We start from the raw sequence: 18,559 nt of genomic DNA, 5'->3' as shown, positions 1-18,559 counted from the left end.
CAATCTTGGCACCAGAACTCCAGACTACGGAACCCTGTACCATCTCTGTGTGCTGTAAATGTTAATGATTAAGTATCCTGTACCACCAGTGTAAAAGAAGTACGTTTTTCTCTTTTTCCTCACTTTGCTTTCTCTCGACTCTTAATCTACCACCAATGGATTTCATATAACCCTCTTTATGTCTCCTCATTTTAGTCTGTGTATAAAATAAGCTGCAAAACTGCCATTCTCTGGAGAATTTTTTCAGTCTCTTGAGATTTTACTTCTTGTTATCAATTTAAACTCATAAAAATTCTGCCCTGGCTAATGTGGTTCAGTGGGTTGAGGACCAGACTGTGAATCAAAACGTTGCCAGTGCTGTTCCCGGTCAGGGCCCATGCCTGAGTTGGGGCCCAGGTGCCCACTTGGGGGTGTATGAGAGGTTGCCCATCATTTTCCTCTCACACATTGATGGATGTTTCCTTCCCCCTTTCTTTCTCCCTTCTCCTCTCTCTAAGAAATAAATCTTAAAATTTCTCTGCAGGTTTGAACATCTCTTAAACTGATAATATCTTCTGCCCTTGCATTATCACTGGAAGGGAGCTCGTGCTGAATTCTGAACACTGTCCTTTCATCTATCCATCTACTTTGCCAGTTTCTCTGCCATGGGGGAACTCAAGAGCTGCCAGTTTTTTAGCTTTAGTTATATAGTTAATAGGCTTGGCAATTAATGCATGTAGGAAGCTATTATTCCAGAAACTGGAATGTATGACTGGCCCTATCCTGACTCCAGGAGACCCACAAGCAATTCTACCTTCCTGCCCCAGGAGGACTGCAAGCAATGAGGATGGAATCTGAGCCTTTGTGCTCCAGGGAGGGAACATCATGGAGGAGGGACACAGATAATCACCAGTCGGCAGAGGAAAGAATGCAAGGGAAATGAAAGGGCTGCAGCTTTTAATCTGATTAACCTTTTCCCCTGAATTCCAAACCCCTTACCTACCCTCTTATAAAAAAAGGTCGGCTTGAGATGAGATGTAAGATGGCCTTTCAGGATACATAACCCACTGTCTTCTCATATCCCTGGCCATCTGAATAAAGTGCCTATAAGATCCAATCCTTGTTTCTACTTACTGGCTCTGGTAGTGACAGGCAGCATTAAGTTGACTTCCTGGTTTCATCCTCTTTCCATTTGGTTTTTGTTATTAACCCTTTCCATTCTGCTACCCCTTGACAGCAATATAAAAACATTCACACCAGTTGTGTACAGACTTGCTCTCTGCCTGTAGAGATGAGGAAACTGGATGTATATAATTTGGTTTGCTGCTCTGGTAAATAACACATTAGGCCCAGATTATCATGAGGTGGTGTTTTCCTGGTCAGTGTGTGTCTGGTTAGAATCCTACCTGATCCTGCCCCCTCATGCACTTGAAGGAAAGTGGCTGGCTGTGTACACACTGAAGGGGCTGGTCGGTGAGCTTCAGGCATGTTGGGTTTTGTGGGGGTCCCAAAGTAATTTTCCCTTTTACCCTTCTAGATTCTTGGCTGAGACTCCCCCAATGTAATAAAAGATTAACAGAAAAAAAACAGAAGTTTAATAACATGTATGCCTCCTGGATATATGGGAGAGACCTAGGAACACTGAGTAACTCCCAGAAATGGTCCAAGCCATCACCTTAAATCCGTTCTTCAGCTAAATAAAAAAGATATTGGGAGACTGGGGGGAGCCAGTTATGAGAGGTTATCAGGCACAGTAAATAAGGGTAGGGTTGTTATACATTGTTGAGGCAGAAAGGTAGTGCAAATAAGTTCAATGCAAACCCATTTAAATGTAAAATTGCATATTGCTATTTAAAAACCTAGATCTAGAAAGACAAAGGCCAGCACAGGAGTAGGATTAGGGTATGGGGTGAGACTTTCAGCTTTTACTTCCTCTATTTATAACCTGTTTGAACTTGTTGGGCAAGTATTTTACACTTTACACATATACACATAGGCATATCCACAAAAAAAAAGCGAAGGCCTTCAGAGTTAGGCGCCCAGCCCAGCCTAAGCCCAGGGGAAGAAGTTGGAGGCAGGAGGAAAGCCGGGGAAGGTGGCTCCCATTCACTGGGTGACTAAAGAGAGAAATTCAGCAACCTGTGGAGGGCCTGTGTTAGGTTTAGCTGCCAGGGTGGGGCCTTTGTGAGAGCCAGACCAATAGCAGGAAAGGAACATCAGTAACCCAGTATGCAGGGGTGCCCCCTACCCTGGTTGGGCACTCTGATGCTTCCTGTACCTTATGCGTCAGAGCAGCAGCCTAAGTATTCCTCACAAATCAGCTTGGTGTTTAGTAGGAGAGTCAAGCAGTTGATGAGAAAGACCACAGAAGTCAAAAGCGTTTCTCTGTTTTCCATCTTTATGTTTATCCTAATAATTTTTTATTCATTTTAGAGAGAGAGAGAAGCATTGATTTGTTCTACTTATTTATGCATTCATTGGTTGATTCTTGTTATGTGCCCTGACTGGGCAGGGATTGAACCCACAAACTTGGCATATTAGGACAATAATCTAACCAACTGTTATTCGGCCAGAGCTAATAATTTTTTAATTAAATATACTTGTCATATAGTATTGTGTAAATTTAAGGTGTACAATATGTTGATTTGATACACATACTGTTGACATGTATATGATTGCCATTATAGCAATATTTAACACCATTACATAATCATCCTTTCTTGTCAGTGGTTGGGTAATAATTTTTTTCTGATTTTAAAACATTTTCTTTAAGGAACATGAGCATCTGAGAAATAACACAAAATTTTAAAGAAGAGTGCTCGCTTCAGGAGCACATATACTAAACTGGAACAATACAGAAAAGATTAGCATGGTCCCTGCGCAAGGGTGACATGCACATTCATGAAGCGTTCCAATAAGTGTTGGAAACAGCCCATGTGCCCATCAGTAGATGAGTGGGTTAAAAAACTGGTACATTTACACAATGGAATACTATGCAGCAGAAAGAAAGAAGAAAGTCCTACCTTTTATGACAGCATGGATGGAGCTGGAGACTACTATGCTAAGTGAAATAAGCCAGTTGGCAAAAGACAAATGCCATATGATCTCATCTATAACTAGAATCTAATGAATAAAATAAACTAACAAGAAAAACAGAACCAGAGACGTGGAAACATGGAACAGACTGATAGCTGTAGGAGGGGAGGAGAATGGGGGGGAAATGATGGGAAGAAGGGGAAGGGACTAGTCAAGGAACATGTATGAATAGCCCATGGACATGTACAGACTGTGGGCTACAGGGGTGGGCTAGGTGGAGGAGGGCAAAAGGGAAAAAAATTAGGATAACCATAATAAATAGTAAAAGAAAAAAACTTTAAAGAAGAAGTAAGATTATATGTATAATTCTACCACACACAGATACATAAAAATATTAACTATGGTTTTCTTGTTTTTTAATTGCCAAAGGTTCAGCCAATGTGAAACCAATGAGTCACAGAAGTAGTAATTAGTAAAAGTTTATTGTGCACACACTGAAAAGACAGTTTGCAAACTGGGAGCACTCACACTAAAACATGAGTGAGACTCAGGGATATATTTTATTTTATTATTATTTTTTAAGATTTTATTTATTTTTAGAGAGGGAAGGGAGGGAGAAAGAGAGAGAGAGAAACATCAATGTGTGGTTGCTGGGGGCCATGGCCTGCAACCCAGGCATGTGCCCTGACTGGGAATTGAACCTGCGATGCTTTGGTTCGTAGCCCGCGCTCAATCCACTGAGCTACGTCAGCCAGGTCAGGGATATATTTTACATAGCAACTTACACAGTGATAAAGGAGTGTCTTCATAGTGATTGGTAATTAAACTAAATTATTGACTAAACTTGTTTTGTTTGTTTAGGGAAACTCCAAGACTTATCTCCATTTGCTTTTGATTTTAACAAACATTTTTTGTTTTCCCATGATTTCATCATACAAATAGTTTTGTGTCTGTTTCATTTGAAACAGATACATTTCCCTCAACATTATTTGCCCAGGAAATAGTTTGTATTGCTGCAAGGTATTTTTTAAAAATATGCATCAAAAATATGATTTTTTATTGTTTTTTTTCCAATTTTTGTTCTTGCGATGAACATCCATTTCTGTGGCTTTTTTTAAATTAGTGGTAATTGTCATAGGACAAATTCTTTGAATTGGAATGAATGAGTCAAAAGCTATGCATAATTTTAGTGTTTTTGAATCATATTTCCAAATTATCCTTGTTAAATAAAAAAGACCATAGGCCCAAATGGAATTACTTATGCTAAGCTGCATATCACCAAACTAGGTTATCTGCCTGAGAAATCCATCATCCTCTAAAGGAAAGTGACTTTGCACCAACCTACCCATTTTTTTGCCTAGTAATAACTTTCTCGTTCTTGCTCTCTTCAGTTTATAAAAGGATTCTAACAGCTCCTCAAAGCGCCTACCAGCTAGATTGAGTGCTGCCTGATTTGAATTGATTTTTGCTCAAATAAACTCAAAAGTTTTTAATATGCCTAAAAGCTCTGCTTTATTCATGCTTGTTTTCCTATCCTTTGACAAGTGTTATACTTTTTTCTGCCGTTTTTAAAAAATATTTTTTCAGTTACAGTTGACATGCAATATTATATTAGTTTCATGTATACAACATAGTAATTAGACACATACACCTTACGAAGTGGTCTCCAATAAAAGTCTAAGTAGCCATCTGGCACCATACATAGTTATATTATTGGCTATAATCCCTATGCTGTACTTTATAACCTCATGACACTTTGGTAACTACCAATTTGTACTTGTTTTTTTAAGATTTTATTTTTGGAGAGAGGGAAGGAAGGGAGAAAGAGAGAAACATCAATGTGCAGTTGCTGGGGGGCGTGGCCCGCAACCCAGGCATGTGCCCTGACTAAGAATCCAGCCGTCACAGCCCACGCCCAATCCACTGAGCTACACTCACTAGCCAGGGCTCCAATTTGTACTTCTTAATCCCTTCACCTTTTTCACCCAGACTTCCAACCCACCTCTCAACTTTTTGCTGGTTTAACAGGTAAAAATAATTTACATACAACTTTGCATTTCTTTGATTAAATTTCAATATGCTTATTGATCGTATTGCCCATTTTCTGTTGATTGCCTGTTCACATGTTTTGCCTATATTTGGGGGGAGGGGAGTGACATTCATTTTCTTAATTTATAAGAGTTCTTTACATGTAAGGGTGTCTGTTTTCTAACCCGTAAAGAAACCTTGGCTGGCAGTTCAAACCACAGGGTTCTTAAACCGGACAGAGGGTCTGCGGATGTCTGTAAAGAACCCGACCTGTCCTGACCAGTGTGGGTCAGTGCATTGGGCATCCTCAGACGAAGTGGGTTGCGGGTCCAGGTCCCCGGTCCAGGGCGTGCGAGAGGCAACCAATTGATGTTTCTCTACCTCTTTCGCCCTCCCTTTCCCTGTGTCTAAAAAATAAATTAAAAAAAAATAAGAAGAGCACGAACAGGCAGTAGCATAGCCTCAAGTGTGAGACTCCCGGTGCTCGCAATCTAGCCTGGGAAGGGGCAGCCCTCTCCCCCGGTCCTAGGACGCCTGCACCTGGAGCCGACTCTCAGCCGCAGTGCGCAGAAACGGAAGCCGGGTCGCCCTTCCCCCACCCACTTCCGGTCGCGGCTCAATTCTCCCGCCTCCGCCTGAGTCGCCGCTCGTGGTTGTCCCGCCATGGCTCTGTCGCGGGGGCTTCCCCGCGAGCTGGCCGAGGCCGTGGCCTGTGGCCGGGTGCTGGTTGTGGGCGCGGGCGGCATCGGCTGTGAGCTTCTCAAGAACCTCGTGCTCACCGGGTTCACCCACATCGACCTGGTGAGGGCCAGGCGTGCGCGCGGGCTGAATGGTGGGCCGTGGTGCCCGGGCCCCGGGGTCGGGAACGGAGTTAGGGTACGACCGCAGGCCTAGAGGCCGCGGGGTCCAGGCCCAACTGAGGAAGCTTTTCCGCGGGGACGGAGCGGGCCTTGCTGCTCCCTGGGCCTGCTCGGGATACCGAGGAGGCCGCGGGCCCGGGTCTTCCGGGCGTCCCTCGGCGGGACGGCCTCCGCCTCCAGTGCAGCACCAATTTGTGGCGTCTCTAGGATGTACAAGCGGCCTCTCACTGTAGAGCAGTTCTTAGCTTTAATGCGAGGCAGGAGGTGATTGGATTTCTAATGCATATTGTGACTGTTGAAATCAGAGGGCCCCCTGAACTCGGAAATGATCCAGAGCAGAGGGTGGCGGTATTACTACCCAAATTAGCGCTTGTCCCGAGCCTTGGTGAAGTCCTGAGGGGTTTACTCGGAGTAACGCAAGTAATCTTCACTACTTATGTATGGTTGCAAATGCTACTTTCATCACTTTTTAAAAAAATATTTTATTTATTTTTAGAGAGGGAGTGGGGGAGAGAGAGAGAGAGAAACATCAATGTGCGGTTGCTGCGGGTTATGGCCTGCAACCCAGGAATGTACCCTGGCTGGGAATCGAACCTGGGACATTTTGGTTCCCAGCCCGCGCTCAATCCACTGAGCTATGCCAGCCAGGGCCTCATCACTTTTTTAAAAACAGATGTGGAGAAAAGTGAGATGCAGTGGGGTTTAGTAATTTTACCTTGGGTCTCGAAGCAGGTGGCAGAACTCCTTTGGGGCTCGTGCTTTTCTGATCTTGGCACAATAAGTGTGACTCATTGCTATTACCATAGATAATACACTTATTTCATTAAAGATGTTGGTTAGGGTCTTAACTTTTGCATTAGTTTATAGTGACTAATTTTAAATCAAGTTGTTCCTATTAAAGTAAACTCTTTAGAGATGTTTCCTGGAATTGGATGTGAGTTTCAAGTGTCTAAAGATGTAGTGGAAACATGAATTGGGAAAAAAAAAGAGACGTCTGATTGAGCTGATAAATGAGTGATTGGGGGAACAACGTACACATTTTTCCTTTGCTTTTTTATAGGGTCTGTCATCCCATTCCCTTCTGTGCCACAAATTCAAAATGGTTGTGCTTCACCTGATAACTACCAATACTTATTTAAAAGAACCATTTTGTAATAGACAAGACAGTGAATTTGGGCACTTGAAAATAAATGCTGATCCTATTTTATTTGGTTTAGTTTTTGTAGTAAAATTTTTAATTCAAATTTTTGTAGTAAAGTTTGAAAGTACAAAGAAAAAATGTTTAGATGGTTGGTTATATGCTATGATGATTTTCCCAAATTATAAGCAAAATTGTTAAGATGTTTCATAATTAGAAGATTTAATGACTCTGCACATAAATTTATTGAAATGGAATGAAAATGACTTTAGTCATTATTTTCTTCCCTTATGTTTGCTTTTGAGCAACAATAGATAAGACTTAAAATATGATACTTTTAAAATCTTGTGTAGAAATTTTTCTTTACAGCCCTCAAGAAACTATTGTAAATGAAATTGTGTTTGTGTTGAAGATTTTTGAATTAAAGAAATTGGCAAAATTCAATAAATTTGTTTGCCAAGTATTATTTAAGGAAGAAAAACAGGGCACAGTTAAATCTTAATATGTAAATTAAAAGATTGGATTGGTACAGTTGGCTTATATAATGCATTTTCTTTTTCTAAGATTTTATTTATTTTTAGAGAGAGGGGAAGGGAGAGAGAAAGAGAGGGAGAGAAACATCATTGTGTGGTTGCCTTTTGAGCGGCCCCCACCTGGAGGGCAACCCAGACATGTGCCCTGACTCGGAATCAAGCCGGCGACCCTTTTATTTGCAGCCTGTGCTCAATCCACTGAGCTGCACCAGTCAGTGCTGCATTTTCAATATGGAATTTATTTATTGATTTTATTGAGAGAGAAAAACTTTGATTTGTTCCACTTATTTATGCATTCACTGGTTGATTTTCTGTTTAAGATTTTTTTTTTTTAAGAGAGGGGAAGGGAGGGAGAAAGAAAGGGAAAGAAATGACAGTAGATACATCAATAGGTCTGTTGCCTCTCCCATGCCCCCACTAGGGACCTGGCCCGCAACCCAGGCATGGGCCTTGACTGGGAATGGAACCACTGACCTTTGGATTTGCAGACTGGTGCTCCCACTGAGCACACTGGCCAGGGCGACTGGTTGATTTCTTATATGTGCCCTGATGGTGGCTCCACCCTAAAACTAAGTGAGCTACCTGTCTAGGGCCAATATGGAATTTACTAACATATTTGCATCTTTTCTAAAATAATATTTTTAAAGATTTTATTTATTTATTTTTAGAGAGAGCAAGGGGAGGGAGAAATAAGAGAGGGAGAAAAACATTGATGTGTGAGAGAACTTGCTCACAAGCCTCCCAACTGGGGACCTGGCCCACAGCCCACGCCTGTGCCCTGAACGGTAATTGAACCAGCAACCTTTCCAGTTGCAGGGTGATGTTCAACCCACTGAGCCACACCAGTCAGGGCAAAAACATTTTTTTCTTTTTTCTCCAAAAATTTTTTTTGGCAGGTAGTTATCTCTGGAGTTAAATCTTGTTGTTTGTTTTTGTTTAAGATTTTTGTCTCGTTTTATTTTTTGTAATATTTTATGACTCTGTTTTGGGTCTTGGTCTTTTATTTGTTACTCTGTTTTCTTTTCTGTTCATATTGTATATTTTTCCCCCAACCCTGATCATAGTAATTTTGAGAAATCAGTATGGGTCCTGTATTTTTTTTATATGCATTATCTATTTAAGAATCTTGGCATTGGTCAAAAAGCATTTTCTCCACTAATGTGGCAAGTATCCAAGTTCTTGGTTATGCCGAAAATAGTGATGTTGCTCAAACATACCAGAAATTCTGTGATTTATCTGGGTTTTATGTATTTGTAGATTGATCTGGATACTATTGATGTCAGCAACCTCAACAGGCAGTTTTTATTCCAGAAGAAACATGTTGGAAGATCAAAGGCACAGGTAACTTTGTTTCTCATACCATTTCTATTTATTCATTTATTTTTCTATTCTTTGATGGATCCTCTATGGTATTGGTTAATTAGATATCTACTAGGAAGGAGAATATGGAGAAAGCTATCTCTTCAGCTGAGGTATTGTGAAAAATAAAAAGGACACGTGAGTAAAGGACTAAAGATACCTTTCTTTTTTGGTCTACTGAGGAAATGGAAGTGCTCTACCAAATCCTGTAAATGGTTTCCCTTTCTTACTTAAATTTCTGATTGTTTGCTTATGATGAACCTTGTGTTCCTACCTTCTCTAGAGGTTGGCTGCTCCCATATTGGGAGGCAAGAGAAGCTACAGTTTATGCAGTCCCGTTTTATTTTATTTTTTTAAACTTCATTTATTTTAGAGAGAGGGTAGGAAGGGAGAAAAAGAGGGAGAGGAACATTGATGTGAGAGAGAAACATAAACTGGTTTGCCTGTCATAAGCAGATCAGGGATCTAACCTGCAGTCCAGACATGCACCCTGACTGGAAATCCAGCCTGGGACCTTCTGCTTTGCAGGGCTACGCCCAGCTGAGCCACACCTGCCAGTGCTGTTGTGCCTTTTTAAAGAAGACAGCTTCCCCTGAGGTTCTAGCCACCCTGACCTTTCTTTAGTTCCTTTTTTTTTTTCTTTTCTTTTTTATTTATTGATTTTTTTTTTTTAAAGAGAGAATGAGAAACATCGATTTGTTATTCTATATATCCATGCATTCATTGGTTGATTCTTTTATGTTTCCTGACCGAGGATTGAACCTCCAGCCTTAGGGTAAACAGTGTTGTAACCAACACCTACCTGGCCAGGGCTTTTAGTTCCTTGAATGTTCCATTTTGATTGGGGTGTTAGGAAATCTTTTCCCTTTGATTTTTTTGCCAGTCCCTGTGGCATACTCCCATGCTTTTTTCCATTAGGCTCCCTTCTCTGGGGGTACTGTCCCAAATCTCTTAGAATAAACCAGATCTTCTCATAATAACCTCTGCTTTTCTGGGTATGATTTCTCATAGTTTGTAGTTACATTTATCTAGATGGTTATTAGATTAATGTCACTTTTGCTCACCAAGTGCCTTCCTTACACAGATCTTGATACATAGAAGATGCTTAGTAAATATTTGTTGAATGAATGAATGACACTTCTGTGTTATATTTTATATTTTTGATAAAGCTTGTTTTTTTCTTCTTTTAGTTGTAATTTTTTAATTTTTAATTGTTGTTCAAGTACAGTTTTGTGTCTCTTACTGCCATCCCAGCCCACCTGAAGCTTTTCTTGTAGAATTCTATATGGGAGTGGGGTGGCCCTCTTATTATTTTATCAATATGTGTATATAGCTTAATTAAAATTTTGACATTTTAATACTTAGTTTTTAATAAGAACAAGATTATGTAAGTAGATGAAACAATAGTATTGTTTGCAGTAATGTATTTCAAATACAGATAGAAATGTATTAATTTAGTAAATTAGTAATTTAGTGTTGCTTGTTTTTCCAGGTTGCCAAAGAAAGTGTACTGCAGTTTTACCCGAAAGCTAATATCATAGCCTACCATGACAGCATCATGAAGTATGCTCTTATTATTATGTTGCAAAGTTTTTGTTGTAAATTTTTAATTAAAGTTTTAAAGTATAAGGTATTTTGTTATAAAGTATAAGCCAAGTATATGAGCTTGAAGTCATTTTGCTTTGTAAAAATGACTTTTCTAGTATAATGTGGTAGTTTGTGCCCACAAGTCAAGTTGCATTCTTGTAATAGTTTATATGTATGATTTGAGTGATTTAGATAAGAGATGAGATATTTTAATACTTTGAATAAATAAGTTACTTGAAAACTTAATAAAGGATCTTTTATTCTTATTTTAAATAAAAAGGTACTCTAAACTATGAAAAATCTTTTAATGATTCAGATTTTTCTAAATTATTTGCTCTCATTCTGATTGATTTCAGCTGTGGTCTTTTTCAGTTTTAAAGGTTCCTTTCCAAAATAATTCATGTTTAGGACTGTGACTTCTATAGTGTAATGCTAGGAATTTTGATGGGTCAATAGTTTTGACAGTATATGAGTATGCTCTGGTTTCAGTAAAGCTAGATAGAGTAAGTATGTCATTTTGGAGGTGTTAGCACGAGGCTTCAATCACCCTAGAGTTGTTATGTGGCTCATAAGTAAATGGTATTAAAAATAATGAGTTCTTATTTGAGGTCTGGAATTAGAGGAAGTCTTATACTTTCTCAGGGAATTTGTATCTCCAGCTTCTCTTTTATACTCTGGATGTTTGTTCTACAAGCTTGCCTACAGCCCTGTAACCCCCTTACCCTGTGTTGCTTTCCCAGTGCTGCTAAAAGCAGGGACTCTTGGGGCCTGAACCCTGCCTGATCCTAACCATGTGAGGTGAAGCCAGAGACCAGGCAGACCCTGGGAATGTGCTCTTTGTGTGTTCCCAGGCACTTGCTGCCCGGAGAAGGCCTGATGGGACCAGTGAAGTCATGCCATCTTTGTGCTAGTTGGAGATCTTGCTCTTAGCCCTAGGTAGCTGGCCACAAAGGATATATAGCCACTCATAGGGATTGGGGGGAAGTAATTTCTTTAAAATCTGCTTATGGTGTTTAGAAAAAGTCAAATCTATGTCAGTGTAGAGACCCCTAATTATTTCAGTTATTTTTGCATCATTATTACTGTAATACACTTTTCAGGACCCTGTATTTTACTGTGAAAATCATGTGTAAGGCTGGTTGTTTTATTGATCTTTTTTTTGTTTTGTGTTGTAGCCCTGACTATAATGTGGAATTTTTCCGACAATTTATTTTGGTTATGAATGCTTTAGACAACAGAGGTGAGATTATTATAATACTTAAAATTTCTAAGTATTTTTCTTTCCCCATAACAAGGCTGTTTGTGTATTTAGAATTAATCAAAATATTTCCTTATGAGTTAGAGCTTAAACAGATGTGTGATCAGGTTTAAATCTTGGCAGCTGATTGTAATTTTAAATAAAATTGGTTCCAGGCAGGAATTTAGTTATCAAAGGTGTGAATATAAGGAAAAATACTAAAGAGGGTGATCACATAGGGTGTATACATGGATGTTTGATTCTGCTTATCCCAGCACTTAAATACTGTCACTCCCTTCATTTATGTGGAAATCCAAGAAATATCAGTGTTCAGATCTTACCAAGACTAGTTCAGCCAGACTTACGGGGTCACTTTTTCAAAGTTCCCCAGATGATTTGAAAGTGCAATCAGGGCTAAAAACCACTGTTTTGAGAATGAGGCAACAGGATGCCAAAGTTGATACAGAACCTATGGCTCTTGAATTATATCTGGTGCTGTAAGATATTGAATTGGATTCTATTAGTGCACACATTATAGATGAACTAAAACTTTTCACAATATATGATGATGTTTCATATAATCCAGTGTTATGTAGCCAGTCATTGTTATCAAATCTGTATTTCTGGAATGTGGGGTTAAAATACCCAATATTCCTCACCTCTAATTACTTCCACATGTAAATACACCTGTCAAATGAGTGTAACAGTTTTGGGACAGAAGTAGCAAACAAAAAATCATACAAAGTCTCATATAAAGGGTCAGAAAGAATCTAACTGAACTCATCTTCTTTCACCTAGCCTTAAACTGCCTTAATAGTTCCAAATTGATAGTCCACATTCTCCTAAACTTTCATGTATTACCTGAAATTGTATTAGAATAATAGCAAGTTAAGAACTCAGAGCACATTGAAACAATGTTTTAGTCAAGGTTTATGGAGTAGGCACAGCAACAGAAGAAGGTGACACTTTGGAATTTAATAATTACATATAGAGGTGCTTTTCCTGGGGTAAACAAATTCCTTATGTTGGAAATTCTGCTAGTGAATGTTTCTTAAATGTCTATAACAGTTGTATTGTGGTCACAGATGTAAGTAAATTGCATGTAAAATAAAAAATATTTTGTGTAAATGTCATCCTAATTAAAAGTTAACTAATCCCACCCCCCCGCCCCTGCAAATAAAGTCCTGCTAACTAGTATTTTTTTTCCCAGCTGCCCGAAACCATGTTAATAGGATGTGTTTGGCCGCTGATGTCCCTCTTATTGAGAGTGGAACTGCTGGTTATCTTGGACAAGTAACTACTATAAAAAAGGTAAAGAACTTTTTCAGATATATACTTTCCAAGTACTTACTTGAGACCCCGAGGAGGAGGACAGATATAAACTTTGGATTTATATGATATGGGTGATTCAACATCCAGGACATAAGGAATTTTGTGTCCCTATAGGGTACCTTAGGATACCCTATAAACTTAGGATACCGTAAAGGTACCCCAAAATAGGACAGGCAGAGATCCTTTATCTCTGTGCTACTTTGAGTCATTTAACTTGAACCTTAAAATCTGTAGACTGGTAAACATAATAAACTTGAGTTTTAAAATTCCTTGTAGACATGAGACACGTCATGGTATAGTTGATATGACATTTTGGGTAAAGAAGTCTGGAGAAAGCTAAGATGGCCTAGGTAAACACAGCTTGCACCCTCATAAAACCACATCAGAATTACAACTAAACTAGAACAACCATTGTTCAGAACTGCCAGAAATTAAGCTCAATGAAAGTCCTACAACTGTGGAATTAAAGAAGAAACCACTTCAAGACTGGTAGGGACAGAGATACGGAATGTCCTGGTCTAACACCCATGTGTGGCAGATAAAAATCAGGAGGGATATCTCCAGAGTGAGGGATCCCACCCCCATACCAGACTCCCCAGCCCATGGTTTCATTGCCAGGAAAATAAGTGCATTTATCTTCTGGCAGTAAAAACCAGTGGGAATTGAGGCTGTGGAAGACAAAACGTACTAAATTCCCTGGTAGTTCTCTTAAAGGGCCTATGTACAGACTTACTCAGACTCGCTCCCGCATGAGAGCCTCAAATTGAAAGGCACCAGAGACATACAGGGAGAAACTGAATTGTCTGGCATCAGGGTGAGAGCCTGGGGGCAGTTTTCTCCCTGAGAGAAGTGGTGGCAGAAGCCGGTGTTCCTTTTCTGAGCTTCCTCCCCCAAACCACAGAGCCACAGAACTGGTAGGTGAGCAATATATCTTGAGACTCCATCCACCTGGCTCACACTGTTTGACCCACCCCTGCTGATTGCCTGAGGCTCTGTCCCACTGAATATTAGGGCCCACTCAAGCTGTTCCTAAAGGATTTTCTGTATAAATGGTTTGTTTTGGCTCATGCTTCAGATATTTCTAAATCCTCTCAAACAAGCAGCATCTGGCCTCAATGAGCCCCATAGTTCTTGCTGACTGACTGGAGCCTGGCACTAGCAGCAGCTGGCTTCACTTTGGGCTCCTCTAAGCCCAGCACAATAGCAGCCATCTACAGATTGCTTTGTAGCTTATGCTCTTGGCCCCAGACAGAACACAGGCAGTGGTTAACCTTGGCCTGCCTGCTTCTGTGAGACCCCAGAGCCAGTCCACCTGGTGGACAGCTACAGACCATGTTGGAGTACTACCACCCTACCATCTCCACAAGCAACACATTCAAGGGGCAGACTCAAAAGACAACAGAACCTTGCTGAAATAAGTCCTGCTCTATGGAATGGGTCCCTCCACAGCTGATGTTGTACAGTGGTCCGTGGTAACAACCAGTCCTTGTGACTGACTGGCCTGGATAAATCCCTTCCATTGACCTGTCAGCAGCAATCAATATTCAACTACAAGAGGAGGGTGTACACAGCCCACATGGTGGGCACACCTCAAGTACCTAGCTTGGGTGATAGAGAAGGCTGTTCTTCTGGACACGTACTATATTAGGCCCCTCTTTTAAGCAAGGGAGTAGTAGCAGCTCTACTACAATAATACATAGAAAAAAACAGGGAGGCTGCCAAATTGAGAAGACAAACATGGCCCAAATGAAAGAAAGAACAAAACTCCTGAAATAGAGTTAAATGAAATGGAGACAAGCAATCTACTAGATAAAGAGTTCAAAACACTATAAGTTTGCTGAATGAACTTGGAAGAGCAGGTGATTCAGAATTTCAACAACATAAAAATTGACATGGAAATCATAAAGAACCATTCAGAAATGAAACCATACTCTAAAATGAAGATTACAGGGAATCAGCTGTAGAGTGGGTGAAGCTGAGAATCAGTAATTTGGAATATAAGGAAGCAAAACAAAACCCAATACACCCAATCAGAACAGCAAGAAGGAAAAAGAATCCAAAAAATGATAGTTTAAGTATGAGGATAGATAAAAATGAGGATAAGTAGTTTAAGGAGATTTTGGGACAACTTCAAGTATACCAACATTTGCATCACGGTTGTGTCGGAGGGAGGACAGAGCAAGGAATTGGAAGCCTATTTGAGAAAATAATGAAAAAAAAAACTTGGCCTAACTTGGCGAAGGAAATAGACATACGAGTCCAGGAAGCGCACAGAGTCCCAAACAAGATGAACCAAGGGAGGCTCACACCAAGACACATCATAATTAAAATGCCAAAGGTTAAAGGCAGAGAGAATCTTAAAAACAGCAAGAGAAAAGCACTTAGTTACCTACAAGGGAGTTTCCATAAGACTGTCAACTGATTTCTCTAAAGAAATTGCAGGTTAGAAGGGAAAAGCAAGAAATATTCCAAGTGATGAAAAATGAGGACCTATAGCCAAGATTACTCTATCCAGCAAAGCTATCATGTAGAATCAAAGGATAGCTAGAGCTTCTTAGACAAGAAAAACATAAAGGAATTCACCACCACAAAACCAGTATTATATGGAATATTAAAGGGTCATCTTCAAGAAGTAAATCAAAAATTGGAACAATAAAATATGAATAAATACACATCTATCAACAATTATATCTGAAAAAGCAAGTGAACAAGCAGAACAGGAACAGTTATAGATACAGAGACCATGTTAATGGTTGCCAGATGGGAATGGGGTCGGGGGAATGGGTGGGAAAAGGTGAAGGAATTAAGAAGCAAAAATTTGTTACAGAATAGTTACGGAGATGTAAATGACAGCATAGGAAATGTAGTAGCCAAAGCATATATATGCATGGCTCATGGACATGGACAGCAGTGTGGGGATTGCCTGAGTGAGTGGGCAATGTGTAGAGGGGGTAAAAGGGTAAAAATTCGGACAACTGTAAAAGCATAAACAATAACATTTTAAAAACTTTGGATGGATAAATCTGAAAAATATGTTGGAAAATATTTTTGGTGTATTTATGAAGTTTCCCAAAAGTTTGGATAGAGAATAATAGAGCAAATATCTGTGTACTCATAACCCAATTATAAAATCTTAGCATTGTGATTCATTTGCTGTTCACATCTTTTTTTTCTAATTCTTTCAAGAAACTAAATATAAGTACAGTTGAAGAATGATTTTATAGATTTTGAAACTAAAAGGAATTATATTGTACTTGAAATTTGCCCTTTTTATTTGTTGGTAGTTTGCCCATCTTGAAAATTTTGGTTCTACATTAACTGTCAAAACTGCCTTGGGAAGCTTATGTAGGATCTATAAAGACATGTGAATATCAAAGTGTGGTCAATTTAATTAAATCAGTGGAAGCCTTCAGTATCTATCGATAGGTTAAGGCAGCCGTTTTTTTTTTCTCCACTGTGATATGAGGAATAACTTCTTGCCATATGATTACCTCCAAGAAAACATTGGAAGGACCCCAGAAATGATATTATGGGGGGAACCCTCGATCTGCTACAATTTGCATTGAAACAAGATCTACAGGTTTTGGTTCTTTAACCATTATTAGAAAGATAATTCTCATCGTGATCCTGAGGTACTAGTGTATATTAAGACTGAGGTTGAGAATGGTTAAGAGGAAAGAAAAATTGATAGTTTTGAAAAATTGTCTCAAGTGCTATAGACTTTGGGACTTTTTACAGTGTAACTTGAAGGGTAACACTTGGCAAAATGAAGAATATTTGGTTTGATACTACCTAGTATTTTTCCAAGGTATCTAGATTGCTGTTGAAATCAGTAATTACTTTTAGTTCACTTAGTTTTTAGGAGAATAAGGTAAGGCTATGAATAATACTTAAATAACTTGAGTTTCACAACTTTGAGATAGATATAGATGGAAAGCTATTTCTCTTTCTAGTAGTTTTTCTTTGGTGTGATCATGGTAAACTTCTCATGTTTGATATTAAGGTGCTGTAATTTTTATTTGGCTGGTATAAGCAGTGTTCCTTGGGCCAGGGGTCAGAGGAGTCCTGGGTTAGTCTTAGCTGAGCTGTGACTAAGATTGATTCAGTTAGCTTTTATATTATAGTTCCTTCTCTGTCAAGTGTAAGAGTTGGAGTCATTAATATTTTAAAATTTTGTTGACAGTATATACTACCCAGTCAGAATGGAGAGGAATGAAGGAAGTGTTTATGATGATATCTCATTAAGAAACTGTCCTCATGGGGTAAATGTTTTTTCTCACATTTTGACTTTGCAGGGTGTGACTGAGTGTTATGAATGTCATCCCAAACCAACTCAGAGAACTTTTCCTGGCTGTACAATTCGTAACACACCTTCAGAACCTATTCATTGCATCGTTTGGGCAAAGTATTTGTTCAAGTAAGAAGAGTATATATCTATTTCTGGGCATATTTTTAGTGCTGGTGATAGAAAATGAGGTCGTTTTTATTTAAAGTCTTGGAGAGATTGTAGTTAATGATGTATGTTATTTTAAATACAATGAAGGGTCACTTTAGTAGCTTTCTTGTGATGGTGGTTGGATTAAATTAAAATCAGCCAACGTTTATTTGCATGCCTATTGTATGTAGTGAACTCTTTAGGAAGCGAAGTGTGATATTGGAGACAGGCATATAACTAAAGGAGTACAACTCTATGTATTTTGGGGATATAAAACATACTTAAAATAACTCATTGATTAAAAAATAAATGGAAGGTTAAAATACTTTGTAGTGATAATGAAAATACTACGTGTGAAACTTGTAGGTTGCTTTGAATGTGGCAGTTGAAAGAAAAGTTACAGGCTCACATACATGGAGAAGGGTGAATATTAATGCGCTAACTTGCATTAGAAAAGAACCATGGAATAAACTCAATAAAATTAGAAGGACGGATATAATTTAGATAAGAGCAAAAAAATTGTTAAGTTTGATTGTGAGAGATAAATAACTAAATGGGGAATGTAATCTCAGCCTAGAAAAAAAACCATAAAGAATGTCATGTCCAGTACACTTAAAATTGTAATGATACGGATAAGTTTTTTTTTTTTTTTAATTACAAAACCAACTCAAATAGGAAGTCCAAATAACATTAAGTACTATGCCTTAGAGAAATGTAACCATTCGTTTCAGTTTTTCTGAAAATGCACCAAATATCTCTAGATTTACAGGTGATTTCCATTAAATTTACAAGGAATATATCATCCTAACCTTATATAAACTCTTCCAGAGAAATTTTTAAAAATTGAATACTTAGCCCATATTATGGGGCTGTCATGTCTTTAATAGCAAAACTAGTTAAGGCCAATATAGGATAAAAGAAACATTACAAGGCATTCTCAATTCATAAACGCAGATGCAAAAATCCTGCACAGAATATTAGCATACAAATTAGGCTTGCAAGTTGTATTTATTGCAGTAATGCAAGCATACTTTA

General features: G+C 38.9%; 1 protein-coding gene and 1 non-coding gene across 2 annotated transcripts in view; both read left to right on the top strand.

Moving 5' to 3' along the window:
• Positions 1 to 2,794: 2,794 nt before the first annotated feature.
• On the top strand, positions 2,795 to 2,900 carry LOC114511764. Its single transcript, XR_003685733.1, has one exon. It is a non-coding gene; the product is annotated as a U6 spliceosomal RNA (small nuclear RNA).
• A 2,745-nt stretch (positions 2,901 to 5,645) lies between these two features.
• Positions 5,646 to 18,559, top strand: part of UBA2 (ubiquitin like modifier activating enzyme 2) — a 44,165-nt gene continuing 31,251 nt past the window's right edge. Inside the window, exons 1-6 of the mRNA XM_028529411.2 lie at positions 5,646 to 5,844; positions 8,832 to 8,915; positions 10,426 to 10,496; positions 11,696 to 11,760; positions 12,968 to 13,068; positions 17,385 to 17,506. Of these exons, the coding sequence (XP_028385212.1) occupies positions 5,707 to 5,844; positions 8,832 to 8,915; positions 10,426 to 10,496; positions 11,696 to 11,760; positions 12,968 to 13,068; positions 17,385 to 17,506 (581 nt within the window). The 5' untranslated portion in view covers positions 5,646 to 5,706. The remainder of the gene's footprint in view (positions 5,845 to 8,831; positions 8,916 to 10,425; positions 10,497 to 11,695; positions 11,761 to 12,967; positions 13,069 to 17,384; positions 17,507 to 18,559) is intronic.

The sequence above is a fragment of the Phyllostomus discolor genome, chromosome 12 (assembly GCF_004126475.2).
Source record: "Phyllostomus discolor isolate MPI-MPIP mPhyDis1 chromosome 12, mPhyDis1.pri.v3, whole genome shotgun sequence".
Taxonomy (NCBI): domain Eukaryota; kingdom Metazoa; phylum Chordata; class Mammalia; order Chiroptera; family Phyllostomidae; genus Phyllostomus; species Phyllostomus discolor.
Note: the sequence above shows the minus strand (reverse complement) of the source record. Positions and strands in the feature narration are given on the sequence as shown.